Source organism: Labeo rohita, chromosome 25, assembly GCF_022985175.1.
Source record: "Labeo rohita strain BAU-BD-2019 chromosome 25, IGBB_LRoh.1.0, whole genome shotgun sequence".
NCBI classification, from domain to species: Eukaryota; Metazoa; Chordata; class Actinopteri; order Cypriniformes; family Cyprinidae; genus Labeo; species Labeo rohita.
The window spans coordinates 16,002,292-16,019,554 of record NC_066893.1 but is presented as its reverse complement, the minus strand read 5'-3'; the positions used below and the strand labels follow the sequence as shown (position 1 = coordinate 16,019,554).

General features: G+C 32.1%; 1 protein-coding gene across 3 annotated transcripts in view; it reads left to right on the top strand.

The window, feature by feature from the left end:
• The first annotated feature begins 2,180 nt into the window (after nucleotides 1-2,180).
• Nucleotides 2,181-17,263, top strand: part of far1 (fatty acyl CoA reductase 1) — a 29,719-nt gene continuing 14,636 nt past the window's right edge. For 2 of the 3 annotated variants that reach the window (XM_051100056.1, XM_051100055.1), the window contains exons 1-4: nucleotides 2,184-2,330; nucleotides 9,505-9,735; nucleotides 11,875-12,050; nucleotides 14,972-15,151. In XM_051100056.1, the coding sequence (XP_050956013.1) occupies nucleotides 9,547-9,735; nucleotides 11,875-12,050; nucleotides 14,972-15,151 (545 nt within the window). In that variant the 5' untranslated portion in view covers nucleotides 2,184-2,330; nucleotides 9,505-9,546. Of the gene's footprint in view, nucleotides 2,331-9,504; nucleotides 9,736-11,874; nucleotides 12,051-14,971; nucleotides 15,152-17,263 lie in introns of all 3 variants that reach the window. The other variant, XM_051100057.1, reaches the window with a different exon arrangement.

Genomic DNA, 17,263 nt, shown 5'->3' with positions numbered 1-17,263 from the left:
TTTATTAGTCCACTTACATTTTGACCATAGAATGCTTAAATATTTTGTGCATGTGTTTGTCTCATTAATCCACTATTTCCTGTCGGGTACAAGAAGCATCAGCAAAAAAAGATTTTACAGCCACTTGTGATTCAGCTGAAGGAGAAAAGCTCCTCTGTTGACAATGATGTTTCCCTCAAGGACCAGAATGACCTTTTAATCTAAAGGTTTATTGGAAGTTGTTGGATTTTTGGCACTCACAGTGTTTGCTTCAAATCGTGCACTCACATACAGTACATAACAAGCAGACAATTAATGATTAGGCAACTTATGAATTTATATACGCTACCAGTCAAAAGTTTTTGAACAGTAAGATTTTTTAATGTTTTTTAAAGAAGTCTCTTCTGCTTACCAAGTCTGCATTTATTTGATTCAAAGTAGAGCAAAAACAGTAATTTTTAAAAATATTTTTACTATTTAAAATAACTGCTTTCTATTTAAATATATTTAAAAATGTCATTTATTCCTGTGATTAAAGCTAAATTTTCAGCATCATTAGTCGGTCTTCAGTGTCACATGATTCTTCAGAAATTATTCTAAAATGCTGATTTGCTGTTCAGTTTTTTTATTATTATCATTATCGATATTTAAAACACTTTACATTTTCTTTCAGGATACTTTGATGAACAGAAAGATCCAAAGATCAGCATTTATCTGCAATAAAACGCTTGTAACATACACTATACCAAATTATAGAATAATTTGAATTATTAAAGAGGATATACTCACCAATTCCAAACATTTATGAAGGAAAATGGACATTGTTGTTTTGTTTTATATATGTTTAATGTGTATATTTTGCATATTTCTATTGAACTTGCCATGCTCTACGTTGTTTTCATTTATGATAACTGATACATCTAGTGTGATTTCTTACATTCTGACATTTAAAAAGTTGAGCACTAGATGCATTCGGAAAAAAAACAACTGCCAATTCGCTCTGCCTTGCCTGTGTCGGAGAATTTACACAAACCAAAGGTCTAGTAAACAGTAGGGAAGCTCTTCTTCATACAAAAGACAACTGCAGCTAGATGACGTATGAAGCTCACCACTGGCGACACCAAACCAAACAAGTATGGGTGTCTTGTCATAAAACTGTCAACACATTTGTGCCTTTGTCTGGAGAGAACAAAAGCTGAAGGCTGAAGTAATTCTTCTTGCAAAAAGAATCTTAGACAAATTGACTTGTCAAGTTCAGTCTATTCAACCAGGGCCACAAATCAGCACAAACAAGCTGAGGGAGAGAAAAAGATACAAATTCATATGCTGTTTGATCCCGACTGTCAGTTGTTCCATGCTAATTTAGTCCAGCACAACAGTTCTGGAAGTAAAATATAATGCTCTTTTGTTCTGTTATATCCAACAGGAGTCCCTTGAGCCGCGTTGCCTCGCAACCACGGTAAACCACAGTACAGCAGTTAAGAGAAGCCAGAAAAACCTGAAAGTCTTTGTTTTATGCAGATTCCCAGCATAGATTCGCTGTGAACAACCTCTGCACCAGTATTTGCAAGTAACACGATTTGCTCACTGTATTATGTAAGTTACTCCAGGAAAAAAAGCCCTCTGATAGCTTAAAATGAAATACAATAAGATACATTTTGGTGAAAGCCAGTGTAACAGAGTTAGACTGGAAGCTGAATCATGTTGTGTTAAGTGACTTCAAAATGTATCAGACTGACAAGAAAATGACAGGGTATGTAATGGATAGATTAGAACTATTTTGCTCATGCTTAGGGAAGTGCAATGCTGTTTTGGGGGATGCACTTACACTTGCAGTCTGAAAATAAACTGTCCCCTTTAATTCAGCTCGTCCAGCCAACTTTTACCCATACATTTGATCTATTTCTTTAAGGTTTGACCTAGGCTATAAGCCACTACCACATTGGTGCTTCATGCTATTGAATGTTACAGTAACATTTGAGGCACTATGGTCCCTTGAGGGATTATGGAAAAACCCTACAATCCTAACAGAGGAATAATCTTAACTATACACTGTGATCTCCTTCCAGAACCTGTTCAACTCTCACTAGCGAAAATACACTGAATATTTCAGATGTGATAGCAATTCTTTTTACACATAGGATCAACACGAAGGAACGTCATTTCGCGCCCGTGGTGGGTTGTGACGTCGGTCCTCGGCTAAAACGCATCATTTGGCAACCCATCGCAGTTCCTCTCCAGCGAAGCTAAGCTACATCCCCACTGCGTTTCCCATCACTGCTGGATAGAGCACTTGAACCCTCGGATCACCACGCAAAAAAATAACGCGGGGGAATATATCAACATCTCAGGTAAGCGTTCGGGTGCTTCAGCTGTTGTCTATGTTGACTCGTTTTTCCTCAGCTCAGATTTGAGTTTGCACGTTTTTAGAGAGTGAATGCTAGCCGTTAGCACACTTTCGCATGCGGGGTTTTCAGCGCCGGTGTGAAGGAAATCCTCCCCGAAAGACGCACCGCTGGAAAGTAAATGCTTACGCTGCTTTTGGTGTGCAGTTTTATCGAGAAATTTCTTTTTGTTCCGTTTTCAAATTGGTGAGCATTAAGACAAGTTATTTCGTTTGAAGAACCGTTGATATAAAAAAAATGAATGAATGCGGACGTCTTTTGAAACTTAAGTTAAGACTTTATTTGCAGTCTCTGTGCTTTAGTATTACTGTACGGTTATTAAATATATATTTAATACAGTTTATTGTTTTATTGTGTGCGTTTGGGTAATATTCATTGACATTTTCACCGTATGCTTTCAATATTATTATCAGTAAAGTTAAGAAACCTACACTTTGGCGACTAGTGCGGTTCAAATGTTACATTTTAGTTCTAGAACATGGCGCGTAGCTTTTTATGAAATGTGAAGCATGAGTCATTTTGGCAAGTGTTCAACACTTACACGATTGTGATTCATCCGGGTGACTCGAATCTTGTGACTCCCAAAAGATTCGTTTAGCCGATTCATTCATTCAACATTATGTCGGTAGGTGGCGACTTTCGTTTTGTTTGTTTTAAACCGGTTTAGTCCAAGGTGCTTGAAGTACTTGACTTTTTGAAATTTAAGACCTGGAAAGCCTTGAAAATAACAATATTTCTGAAGAGGTACTTGAAAAGTGCTTGAATTAGTGAAAGATAATGTATATGTGTTTAACTTTTTTTAATAAGCACATATCTTTACGAAAATAAAAATTCAACAATTGAAAAAACATCATACCCTTTTCAATTATTTCAGTTGATGTCAGAAAACTAGTGAGCTAAACAAGTAGTACTGGCTGTGTAGTGTAAACATGACAAAAGAGGGATAGATGAACTGAACCAATTGAGTCTTTTATGCTGGAACCGCTCCGATGAGATTGTGACTTGGATCATTCATTTCAAGCGATTCACTAGCAAAATCAGATGAAATTAAAAGAGCCATTCATTTTTGAATTTCAACATCACTTGTAATCATTTTAAAAAACATGTAGTGATGGGTGAAACAGAGCTTTTTGAAACTCTGAATGTTAAAACATTGCATTGCAAAATGATTCACTGTTTCGAAGCGCTCCAATCGGATTGTGTATTGCAAATCATTTGATTTAGATCGGAGTGAGATTGTGAATCATTTTGTGAATTGAATGATTCACATCAAATTATTCACGATACATGAAGTTCCGATATAAGTCAATTGATTCGCGATCCGCAATTCGAATCCTGATCTGAAATGATGGTTCGCAAATAATTATTCAGACCGGGACTTCAGAGAGCGGGTTTGTAAATCTTTTGCTTTTGATCTAAACGTCCGAGCACGACTGCGAATCATTTGATTCAGGTCGGGACTTTGGTGCGGGTTCACGAATCATTTGATTCAGTTCGGGACTTGTACATACGGCGAATCATTTATTTCGGATCAGGATTTGGAGCAATTTCGAGTCAAGAGTTTTTTTTGTTTGTTTGTTTGTTTTTGTTTCAGTTTAAAACATTAAACCATTAAGGCAATAAAAACAAAAACAAAAAGATAAAAGAAAGTATACACAAATTCAAATCCCTTTAGAAAATTAACTCTGGTTTTACTATAGTAAAAGTTCAGTATATTTTGTAATACTTTAATTGTAATACTTTGTGCTTCACTTTATTTTCAACATTTTTAATTAACATATTTTTAGTTATCTATTTGTCTTTTTTAGAATTTGAAAGAGAAGACATTGTTTGAAGTCCTTGAAAATCTAAAAAGTAGTGCTTGAAAAATCCTGGAATTTAATTTGACAGTATCTGTGCAAACCTTGTTTAAAGTGAGTCATTAAGTCATTCACTCAACCAATTTATTAAGTGATTCATGGCTGAAACAAATCCAAATTAATTTAATTTCTGTGTCTAGAAATAGACTGCAGAAAGAATGTTTAAGCATCGTTTTCCTCCATTTAGTCAACTCTACACAGACAGATTCAGTGAACAAAATAACCTTCTCTCATTCATTCAGTCATCAGGTACTTTTTTCACAAATGAGATTTGCCAGTTTAATCAGTTGTGCTTTGTTCAAAGCCTGTAGCCAGCTTGAATTTTGTTCGGACTCGATACTCAAATTGAGCAGTGAAGGCGTATTCCTTAAAGGTGCTGTGAGTAAATTTTAGCGGCATCTAGCGGTGCACGAATAATTGTTAAAAGATCACAATCTTGATTCAAGATCTTGATTCAAGTTCCCCCCCGCCATAATTTAATTTCTAAATGACAATGATACGCCCGTTTCTATTTAAACCTTTGAAGAAGTCTTACCGGAACATCAAAAAATATGATATTTAGGCAAAATAAGAAAAATATACACATTTCCATTCTGTTAAAAAGTTTTCACCCCCGAGCTCTTAATGCATGGGTTTTCCTTCTGAAGCATCAGTGAGCATTTGAATCTTCTGTAATAGTTGCATATGAATCCCTCAGTTGTCCTCAGTGTGAAAAAATGGTTCAAATACAAAAAAATACTGAAAAAGCATGAAATTTGTGGGACCTGAAGGATTTTCTAGGAACAGCAGGCAGTTTAACTGTTCAGGACAAACAAGGGGCTCATAAACAACTAACACTAAACAAATCTGTGGATCATTCAGATAACAACACAGTATTAAAAATCAACTTTGAACTTTTGAACGCAGCCGTTTTTATAAATTCAACTATTATTTTCTCTTGTGGACTATAAGTAAACATCTTCTTTGTGAAATATATTATTCAGGTCCGTACTAAATAAACAATAACGTGCATTGTGTATGATCCCTCTTATTTTGCTAATATAATTAACATTTTGCAGATTCTGAAAGGGGGATGTAAACTTTTGACCTCAACTGTAGTTGTGTATATTATGTTGCATTTCTGTCAATAGATCCTCCTAAATATTACTCCTATAAATAAGTCCAACCATTGAAATGCTCCATTTCATCAAATACTCCTGTCCTTGCTCTATAGTTGGTCTTTAAAAAGAGAAAGCACTCTTGTGCTTCAAAACAGAGAGAGTTGAATGGAAAACATGAGTTGAAATAAGTAAACAAAAATTTGTTCACTTAAAAGATTTGTTCTGATTCATAACTCCATTGCATTTAAGTTAACATTTAAATGACACTCGCATGTTTTCATTTTCTCATTTATATATGGAAAATATATTCTTATCTTGTTATAACACGTTTAGAACCTTTATTATAGTAGGGTTTGTTATCTGCATTTCAAAAACAGTGTCAAGAATGAAAACCATTTTGATTTTGAACATCTTTTTGTCTGTATTTCTGATTTTTCTACTTTTAAACAGCTAGTTGTATATTTCTGCCAATTCATTTGAATGAACATCCCCACTGTTGTCGTTTTAATGAGGATCACAAGACGCAAAGGCAGTGCAGTCTTGTGACAACACCATTTTTTTTCCCTGTCACTGTATATTTGATTCTGTACTAAAGTACTAAGGTCTGTCAGTGTAATTTTTCACTCAGCACACACAGGATATTCGATCCCATTAGTCTTGAGTACTTTTATTTAGGTTCCTAATTGAAAGCTTTTATGCTAAAGCACTACTTTTGTTTTTACCTTGGTATTTGTTTACATACTGTACATATTAGTTGTTACAGTAGTACAATTCCTCAGGTGCCGTGTGCACGGCAGCTGCCCATGTGCCGCATGAATTATTCAAACTGAGGATGTGGGATCTAGGATCAATTTGCATCTAGTGTACATGAAAGGGACTTGATCATGTCAGATGCTTATATCTCCAAGCGGTTCGTTCTCGGACGAGCGATCGGTTTTCAGGTGCCTGCTTCTCTACAGGGACTGATTTCTTTTGCCCACAGTCCTAGAACTCCCGTTTTAGCTTTGCTCCCTTTAGTTGGACGCTGTTTAATGCCAGTGTCACTGCAGAGGCAGCTCTGGGTCCTTAGTCAAAGAAGTGCTGAGTGGCTCTTGGAAAGAAATCACACTGCACAACGTCTTGTCTCGCCTTCTGGAATAATCCACCTGACCCTTACAATTAAACCAGCATTTATTATCTTGAGATTGGCTGCTTGCCCTGCAAGTGTGTCAGAATAACCTATGCACTTTGTTGAATGTTTTTAAGAGACATTTTGATACTGACTGTGGCCTGGAAACAGACCAGGATTTGTCACCATGCAGTGCGTGTATGTGCGCGTGCATTTTCTGCCCGTGTTTGGGGTGCATGCAGCTGTGGAGCTTGGCACCGCTGTTATGCAGCAAACAATGCGAGGCTGCAGCACTGAACAGAAAGAGGCTGCAAAAACAGCTCATCACCAGCGTTCCCGCAAGCCACACTTAGTGGCCTGAGAAGTTTACAGAAAGGATTGTATGATGCGGGAAGAAAGTGTCAGGCTGAGATTGAAACATCATATATAGGGGTTGAATGTGTGTAAGATATGTGAAAGCAAGCCTTAAAATTGTCAAAAACAGATTGTCAAATTCAGATTAGACCAGATTACATTCTATATCTTTTAGATCTTGTACATTCAGGCTTTGCAAATGGGCTTTTTTTGTACATTTTAATTTTGTCATCTTGGTTGAAATTATCTTGTGAAATTGTAAAAATTGCAAGAAAGCAGAACAGTCTAATCATCTGTGTCATTTTCTAGTGTTTTTTCCAGTGTAAATGTAAGGCTGTCCATGAGGTGTAGGTGTGTGTGTGTGGTACAATACCTGTATAACTTTCAATGACAAATAGTAATTTTCTTCGAATATTAATGTAAAATGTGAATTATTTTAAAAATATTTTGTATGTTGTGAATATTAACTAATAAATGCAAATCTTTGTATTTTAAAATTATTTATATACAATTATAAAATATTTATTATTTTTTTGTAATTTTATTTTTAAACTATTAAGTTTCTTATGTTTATCAAGGCTACATTTTATTTGATCAAAATATAGCAAAATATAGTAAATATTGTGAATAATTTTTTTCGATTTCAATATATTAAAATGTAATTATTCCTGTGATGCAAAGCTGACTTTTTAGCAGTGTCACAATCGTCCAGAAATCATTCTAATATGCTGATTTACTGCTCAAGTAGGGCCCTCTGAAATAAGTTTTATTTATTTATTTTCAAATTCCACATTTCAAATTTCCACCTAATCTTTAATATTTGCCCATTTCTTTATGATAGAAATGCTGCAACCACTGTAACGTCTTTCAGAGTGAGGTTTTAACTTACACTTTTATTTTTTATTTTATTTTTGTGTTGAATTGTTGCGTTGGTGAATTTTTAATAGCATTATGCTTTATTATGATTTTTAAATGAGTTTAACATGTGGAAAGCACCACTTCCGGTATTTTGGCGATTACTCGACACGGGCAAAATGCAGTCGAGGATTTTTTTTTTTAAATGCAGTACTCAAATAAAATCAAGGAATCATTGCAAGATTAACAAAAATTACATTAAGGCTCCATGAAATATGTTTTATTTCTTTTTCAAATTCAATTTTATTTTTACCAAATTCTGTTTTCCATTAATTTTCTGGATTCCATCTAAATGGTTTCATTAAATCTTAATAATCGAAAGCTCGTCTAATTAATTTAGTTTAAAAAAAAAAAAAAAAAAAAAACCCTTTCTTTTTTTTTTTTTCCAGAAATACTGTTGTTTCTGCTAAATACATTTTGGTAAATACCTTTTCTAGTAAATATTAATTAAAAAATAATGTTTAAAAAAATATTAGCAGGCGTAGTACTATCAGTGCGTTAAGTAATATATTTCGGTCACAAATTCTTCAAGTTAAACTTATCTTTTTTTTTGACAGGTTGCTGTGAAGACAATTAGGTTTCTGTTTGTATAGGATATACCCATTTATTATTTCTCAAAAGAAACAGTAATGTTCACAAAGTGATTCTCAGAGCAGTTTTAGAGATTGTTCATGTATAAAAATCCTCATTTAGTGCTGAAAACTTTGCGAGCGCCACACGCACTTCACACGTGTAGTAAATGAAACCGCGTGTCTGCGCCATTTGTTCACACACAGACACACAGAACATGCAGGATTCATATTTAAATAGTATTTTTGCATCTTAAAATTTACGGACACTAGTCTATATGGTGTTTTGATTAAAGCGTACTGACCTACTATTGATTTATTAATTCAAAATATGCCAAATTCTGTGAAATTCCACGTTATACAGTAAGTTCTGTTTTTATGACCTGGATTTCGCTATTCTGTTCGTGTTTTCTGCATCACGGAAATCACAGGGCCCTACTCAAAAAACAGTTATTATTATTATTGTTATTGTTATTATTATTAATGTTAAAAACGGTTATGCTTCAAAATATTTTTGTCAAAACCACTCATTTTTTTCAAGATTCTTCAGCAGAAAGTTCAAAAGAACAGCATTTATGTGTAAAAGAAATCTTTTGTAACGTTATTATGTCTTTACTGTCACTTTTGATCAATTTTATGCGTCATTCTGAATAAAAGTATTAATTTCTTAAAAAGAAACCTTACTCACCCCAAGCTTCTGAATGATAGTGGGTAGATGTAGAAGTTTAAAGGAAACCATCTTTATCTCTTATTTTATTACATATTAACCCAGTATCTGCTGTGGATGAGCTGTATTGGCTTGTTATCAGTGGACAAAAGATAAGACTAATGCGCTTGTGTATTTTGTTGTGATTTTATTATGCCATTCAATTTGTCCAATCAATTAGCGATATGTAAAGCTTTTTACGATCGATGCACCTTAATGCTGTTTAGAAGCACATTTATCGACCCCAGCGAGTTAAAATCCAGCTGCGGTCCAGGATAGTAATACAACACCACCTCTTAAGTGGCCATTACGTAGTTTCAAAAAGTTAAGTGAGTGAGTGTCATGCAGTAGTTTTGGATTGAGATCTTGGCAGGAAACGAAGGAAGTGACCTCCATGAAATATTGACCACAGACTGACGAAACGCCACAATTTCTGAAGCAACAGTGAAATCTCTTGTGAAATGTTGCGTATTTGTGGTGTGGTCTTGTGTTGATAGTGTTTCTGTTAGTGTTTTTCAGGGGTGTAACAGAGGAGGGAAGGTGCACTCAGGATGGTCACCATTCCAGAGTTTTACGAGGGGAAAAATGTTCTCATCACAGGGGCTACAGGCTTTATGGGGAAAGTACTTCTGGAGAAGCTGCTACGCTCTTGTCCCGGTGTCAAAGCTGCCTATGTGCTCGTCCGGCCCAAAGCGGGACAGGCACCTGATGCCCGTATTGCTGACATGATCAACTGCAAGGTGAGTAAGTGCAGGTCTGGAGGATGGTTGGAGAACTGCTGGAGGTTTGGTCTCTAAGTTCTCAGTTGAGTTGCAAACTTCATGGCATTAATTGATGGTAAGGCTAGGTGATACAGAAAACAAAATAGGTACTGTATATTTTAAAGCCAGGTGAACAATCATTTTAACCAGGCGGTCATTGTACCCAAACTGGAGTCAAAATGTTAAATCCGAGAAGTAAAATACAGTTCCTTTTCTACAGCTCCTATTCCTTTTTTTTCCTAAATATTTGAGTTACAATGCCAGTCAAGATTTTTTAAATGCTTTTTTAAGTCTATTCTGCTCACCAAGGCTGCATTTATTTGACCCAAAGTACAGAAAATACAGTAAAATTTTGACATATTTTTACTATTTAAAATAACTGTTCTCTATTTGGATATATTTTAAATGTAATTTATCCCTGTGATTTCAAAGCTGAATTTTTATCATCATTACTCCAGTCACACGATCCTTCAGAAATCATTCTGATATTCTGATTTGCTGCTCAAAAAACATTTTTTATTATTATTGTTGAAAACAGCTGAGTAGAATTTTTTTTCAGGTTTCAAGTTCAGAAGAACAGCATTTATCTGAATTAGAAATCTTTTGTAACATTGTAAGTCTCTTTAGCATCACTTTTGTTCATTTCAAAGCATCCTTCCTAAATAAAAGTATTAATTTCTATCATTTCTTTCCCCAAAAAATAAAAATAAAAATTATACCAACTCCAAGCTTTTGAATGGTGTAGTGTAAAATGTTACAAATGCTTTTTATTTCAGATAAATGCTGATCTTTGGATCTTTCTATTCATCAAAGAATCCTGAAAAAATTTACTCAACTGTTTTAAACGTTATTAATAATAATAAATGTCTCTTGAACAGCAAATCAGTATATTAGAATGATTTCTTAAGGATCATGTGACACTGAAGACTGGAGAAGTGATGCTGAAAATTCAGCTTTGCAATCACAGGAATAAATTACATTTTAAAATAAAAAGCAGTTATTTTAAATAGTAAAACTGTCAATTTTACTGTGTTTTTCTGTACTTTGGATCAAATAAATGCAGGCTTGGTGAGCAGAAGAGTCTTCTTTTAAAAAACATTAAACATCTTACTGTTCGAAAACTTAACTGGTTGTGTAGTATTATTTATGTCTTTTTATAGTATTCATTAATATTTTTGTAAATTTTCTTACTTTTTAATAATGTTTAATTGTGCTTTTGTCATCAGTATTAGTTTTTTATATTGCTATTTAGCTTTTTTAATTTCAGTTTTAATTTGTTTTTTTGTACTTCAACTTAAATGCAACATTTCTAATTTTAATTAGTTTTATTTATTTTACTTATTATTTAATTTTTTCAGCTTGAGGTTTCAGTCAAAAAAATTAAATAAATTCTTAATATTTAAAAATATATTGAAATGTATTAAAATATTTAAAAATCTAAAAAATAAGTTTACTTTCAGTTAACAATACTGATTATTATGCTTTTTTCGTCAAGTTCCTTTTTTTCTGTCAGAAAATGACTGTAGTTCTTTTTTTTTTTTTTTTTTTTTTTTTTAAATGATGTTGATGTTCAGTAGACAATTTACCTCATTTTTATGTAAAAAAAAAAAAGTTAAAATTCAGTAGTTTTTGTAACACCAGAAACATAAAATCTTACTGTTCTTCTCTGGAAATTTTGTAGCAAAATGTATTTATTGATTTATTTAATATGAGTCTAATGAGGCTTGTCTTCCCAGCAGCGTTGGAAGTCCAAAAGACTTTTTAGCTTCTAATTCTCTTATTGCAACTGAATTCAATGCCTAAACTTTGATCTCTTACAATTTAAAAGGTCTTATTGGATTTATGATTAAGCCACAGCTTGCACTGTTCTGATCACATTACATTTGCAGGGACTTTCACGATGCTTTGAATACTCTAGATTTAGCTGATAAATCTTATCTCTCACTTTATTTGCTCTGTACACAATTACACACATTTCTGGTTATTCCTAGGTGATACTGGTAGTATTGTCTCATAGGTTGGGTGTGACAGGAATTCATATATGCCGTTTACTGTAGTGCTTGGATAGACTAATATTTGATTATGGTGAAAGTGATCTGGAGTCTTCGAATGTTTCAGCTTTTTGACAGACTGCGAGAGGAGCAGCCCGATTTCGCAGAGAAGATCGTGGCGGTCAACAGCGACCTGACGCAGCCAGATCTGGACCTGAGCACAGAAGACCAGGAGACCCTCACGGGCTGCATTAACATAGTGTTTCACTGCGCCGCCACTATCCGCTTCAACGAGCCTCTAAAGTAAGCTGTAATCTCCACCCACAGGACTTTATCCACAGCTACGACATTAGATGCTGCTGATTATTTAGGTGGTTATATCACAGGAAGCAGCTTTGTAACACGTCGCTTGAGTCATTTCTTCATTTTGTACTTTTGTGCTGCTCATAATGTTCTTAGTCCATTGCATTGGGCTGTTGAGATAATAACATATTATCTGAGGATTAACTGAGAATTCTGATTAGCAGTTCAGTTTTGTTTGTCATTTACAGTGTCACATAGCTTTAAATCACATATGTGACCCTGTACCGCAAAACCAGTGATAAGGGTCAGTTTTTTTAAATTGAGATTTCGACATCACCCTCATCAACAACATCTGGCCGAGATACAACTATCTGAAAATCTGGAAGATGAGGGTGCAAAAAAAACAAAATATTGAGAAAATCGCTTTTAAAGTTGTTCAAATGAAGTTATTAGCAGTGCATATTACTAATCAAAAATTAGGTTTTGATATATTTACAATAGGAAATTTACAAAATATCTTCATGGAACATGATCTTTACTTAATATCCTAATGATTTCTGGCATAAAAGAAAAATCAATAATTTTGACCCATACAATGTGTTTTTGGCTATTGCTACAAGTATACCTGTGCTACTTATGACTGGTTTTGTGGTCCAGGGTCACATATTCATATTGTATTAATGGTACAATTATTATTAATTTCAAATGCTAATAATAATATGTTTTTTTCACTAATACAAGTCATATTCACAGCTCAATTCAAAATCACTGTATTATTACTGTTATTATTATTATTATTATTATTAATATTAGTAGTGGTACTTATAGTTAAAATAATAGTCATTATTGTTTTACTACTGCTATTGTTTTTATTATTATTATTATTATTATTATTATTATTATTATTATTATTATTATTAATGGTAATGCTAATAATACAGTTATTAATGATGCAATAAATGTATTGCTTTTTCCAGTAATAGTAATAATAATACTAGTTATATAATACAATGGATTTTTTTTTACTAATAATAAAATGTATTATTATTAATATCAGAAATAGTAAGTAATAATACTATTAATACTTTATTATTATTATTATTATTATTATTATTATTATTATTAATGTTAGTAATAGTTATTGTGTCATTAATAAACTGTCAATTAAAGTACTGTCATTATTGTTTTACTTTTAAATGTTATTATTATTTTTATTATTATTAATAATGGAAAAATACATGTATTGTATCAATAAAATTATAACTTTATTAATAGTAGTAATGGCAATTAAAATACTGTCATTGTTGTTTTTCTAATAAATACTATAATAATAATAATAATAATAATGTTATTTATACATTTATTGTATCATTAATACATTTATAATTATTAATTGTAGCAGTAGTGCAGTAATGGCAAAATGTTATTTTTATTATTATTATTACTATTAATAGTAATAAAACATTTATTGTCTTTTTAATAAAATTATAACTTTAATTGCCATTATTAATACTATTAACAAAGTTATTAGTTATTTTTAATGATACAATAAATGTATTATTAACATTAAAAATAATAATTATAATATGGCATGTATAAGTAAAACAAAAATAATGACGTACTTTAAGTGCCACTATTACTACTACTATTAATACTGTCATTATTATTGTTTATAAATGTAAGTATACTATATAAAATTATAAATACTTTTTATTATTATTATTATTATTATTATTATTGTTATTATTATTGTTATTATTAATGTTAATAATACATTTATTGTATCATTAATACAATTATAATTATTAATTGTAGTAGCAGTAATGGCAATTAAAGTAGTCAGTATTATTGTTTTATCCTTAAATACTATATTATTATTATTATTATTATTATTATTATTATTATTATTATTAATAATTATGCTTATTGCATCATAAATTATTCCAAAAATGTTTTATCATTTGTTGATATTATTGTTGTTATTATTATTATTATTATTAATAGTTTTAATAGTAGAAATAATAATTGAATAATACTGTACTTGTTGATTTATTTATTTATTTATTTATTTTTTAATTATTATAATATATTATTCAAATATTTAGAATTAGTGATATATTTCTGCCCAGGGCTCTACAGTGGGACAATTTCAGTCGCATTTGCATTTTTAAACAAATCTGCCACCTCTATAGTACAAAGTAATTTTGTTAATACTAATTTCATTTAATTGGTAATTATGTTTTAATTAGAAATTTTAAAAAAAGTTTATAAAATATGTATTTTTTAAAAACTGACATAAAAGATGACATACTTTTAATAAAGTTAGAAAACTGCCATTACAAAGGTAAAAACAAAATTCCCCTGTAAATCACTAATGAGAAGGCTCATTTTTGATCAGATTTTTAAGCCTTGCTGCCCAATTTTTTTTGTCACTGCTGCGTTTTAGTAGATCAGACCTGTAATAAACTAAAAAGTAAAATAAAGTGAATCTGGAGCACTGTGTGTTCAAAATGCATGCTAAAGTCTTGTTTATGCTTTAAAGTGAGTATGCAGTGAAACACTGCAGGCCGTGTATGCACAAACGCTTTAGAGGTGTTCATGCATTCTTCACCTGACTTCATTTTTTTCTTTCGCAGTGCTCATGTAATGCACGACTGCACCAGGAGGAGAGCCATAGATGCATATTTTCTGACATTTAAATGATATACTTCCGTAGCTTTCTCTTAGAAAGCTCAGCGAGTTTCAAAATTAAAACTACACTAACCACATTATCGTGATTAGATCGAATTTTTTGTTGAGTGGTTTTATACAAATTGCAACAGGTCTGTCTTCAAGTAAATCAGATGATCTCATGCTTCTGCAAAGTCACTGCAGTTCAGTGTTTTTTTTTTGTTTTGTTTTTTTCTGTCCCTCTGCTGCAGAGATGCCATGCAGTTGAATGTGCTGGCCACGCAGAAGATGGTTAACTTGGCTCACAGAATGAAGCATTTGGAGGTGTTTATCCACGTGTCCACAGCCTACGCCCACTGTGACCGAGAGCTCATTGAAGAGGTGGTCTATCCACCACCTGTCGATTACAGGAAGCTCATAGACACACTTGAGTAAGTCTTGGCTCTCCAGAACACTCTACTTGATCCTGCAATCACCTTCGTCATCACGATTATTGTCTGAAGCCTGAATTAAAGTGTAAAGCCTGAAATATATCAAGGACACTCAACATGTTTGACAGTGGCTGCTTTCACACATAAAGCCTTTGTTATAAATTTAACAATGCTTTCCCAGTTGGAAATCATGCATAAACAAGGACCTGTTGGCAAAATGCTTGCTAATTATGTAATTTATTTTCTTTATTTTTTTTGCTTCATAATGTCATTATATTGTTTTTCGTGACCATTTCCCACACTTTAAGTATTACTTCTATACTATAATTTTATTTCTTTTTTTTATATTTTCAGCTCATTTTGATTTGATTTAGTTGTGCGGAAATTAAGTATTTAGTAGATATATAGTAGATATTTAGTATACACTATCAGTCAAAAGTTTTTGAACACTAAGATTTGTAATGTTTTTTTTTTTTTAAAGAAGTCTCTTCTGCTCACAAAGCCTACATTTTATTTGATCCAAAGTACAGTAAACCAGTAAAATTCTTAAATATTTTTACTATTTAAAATAATTGTTTTCTATTTTAATATATTTTAAAATGTAATTTATTACTGTGATTTCAAAGCTGAATTTTTAGCATCATTACTCCAGTCACATGATCCTTCAGAAATTATTCTAATTTGCTGTTCAAGAAACACTTATTATTATTATTATTATTATTATTATTATTATTATTATTATCAATATTTAAAAACAGATTTTTTTTTCAGGTTACTTTGATTAATAGAAAGATCCAAAGATCAGCATTTATCTGAGAAAAAACAAAACAAAACTATAAATAGAATAAATATTTAAATATATATCTGAAATGGAAATACATTTCAGAAATGAATACTTTTATTTAGCAAGGATGCTTTAAATTGATCAAAAGTGACAATAAAGACATTTATAATGTTACAAAACATTTCTCTTACAGATAAATGCTGTTCTTCTGAACTTTCTATTCATCAAAGAAAACTGAAAAAAAAAATCTACGCAGTGATTTTTAGCATAATAATAATAAATGTTTTTGAGCAGCAAATGTAACTGGAGTGAAAATTCAGCTTTGAAATCACAGAAATAAATTACATTTTAAAATATATTGAAATCACAGAAAACAGTTATTTTAAATAGTAAAAATATTTCAAAACTGTACTGTTTTTGCTGTACTTTGGCTCAAAAAATTGCAGGGTTGGTGAGCAGAAGAGACTTAAAAAAAAAAAAAAAAAAAAAACTTTAAAATTTTACTGTTATATACTGGTATATATAGTAACATTTCTAATTTTAGATGAACCCATTTTTAGCCCAAATAAATGGTTAATAAATAAAGTAAAATGAGTTTATGTGGAGTTCAAAATTAGAGAACAATCTATAAATACTTTTTTCCTTTTCCTGAAATATTGTTAATCTTCATTGCTCAAAATTGGGAGGAATATTAGCTGTAGGTATACAAAGTTTTACTAAAATATTTGACAAAATAACCAAGGCATTTCAACAAAACCCTTAAATTTTGTGGAAAACACAGTGATCAAAATTAGAGAATAGCAACCACTGTAGCACGAAATAAGATTACAACTAAAAATTGGAGCTTTAAAGCTGTCAGGTATTAGTAGGAAGTGTAGAGACCCTTGCTTTGAATGACTTTAGCACATCTACAGCAAGCAATTCCGGCTGCAGTGCTGAACCCATTCCCTATTGAGAGTCTCTGCATTATCCTGTCTTCTCATGCAGTTGTCTTACATGGACGACCAGCCTTTTTGAAGAACTTAAATTAGTGTCATTGTAAATTTGCAATTTTCAAGAAATCGCAGATTTGGAATGACCAGCTTCTCTTGCAGTGGCTGGAAGCGTCAACCCTTTGGCCTTTATCTGAACAACCTCCTGTCGCAGGGTTTCAGTCACCTTAGAGCACCCTGCCATCTTGCAATATCAGTAAAAACTGGAGGAATGCTGGCAGTTAAATAGTGTTTGTCGTATGATCAAGAAAATTATCACCAGGTCCCAGATTAACGACAGTCACTTAAGTGTTCTCTGATTACGTTTTTTATGAATTATGCTTAAACTGCACTACT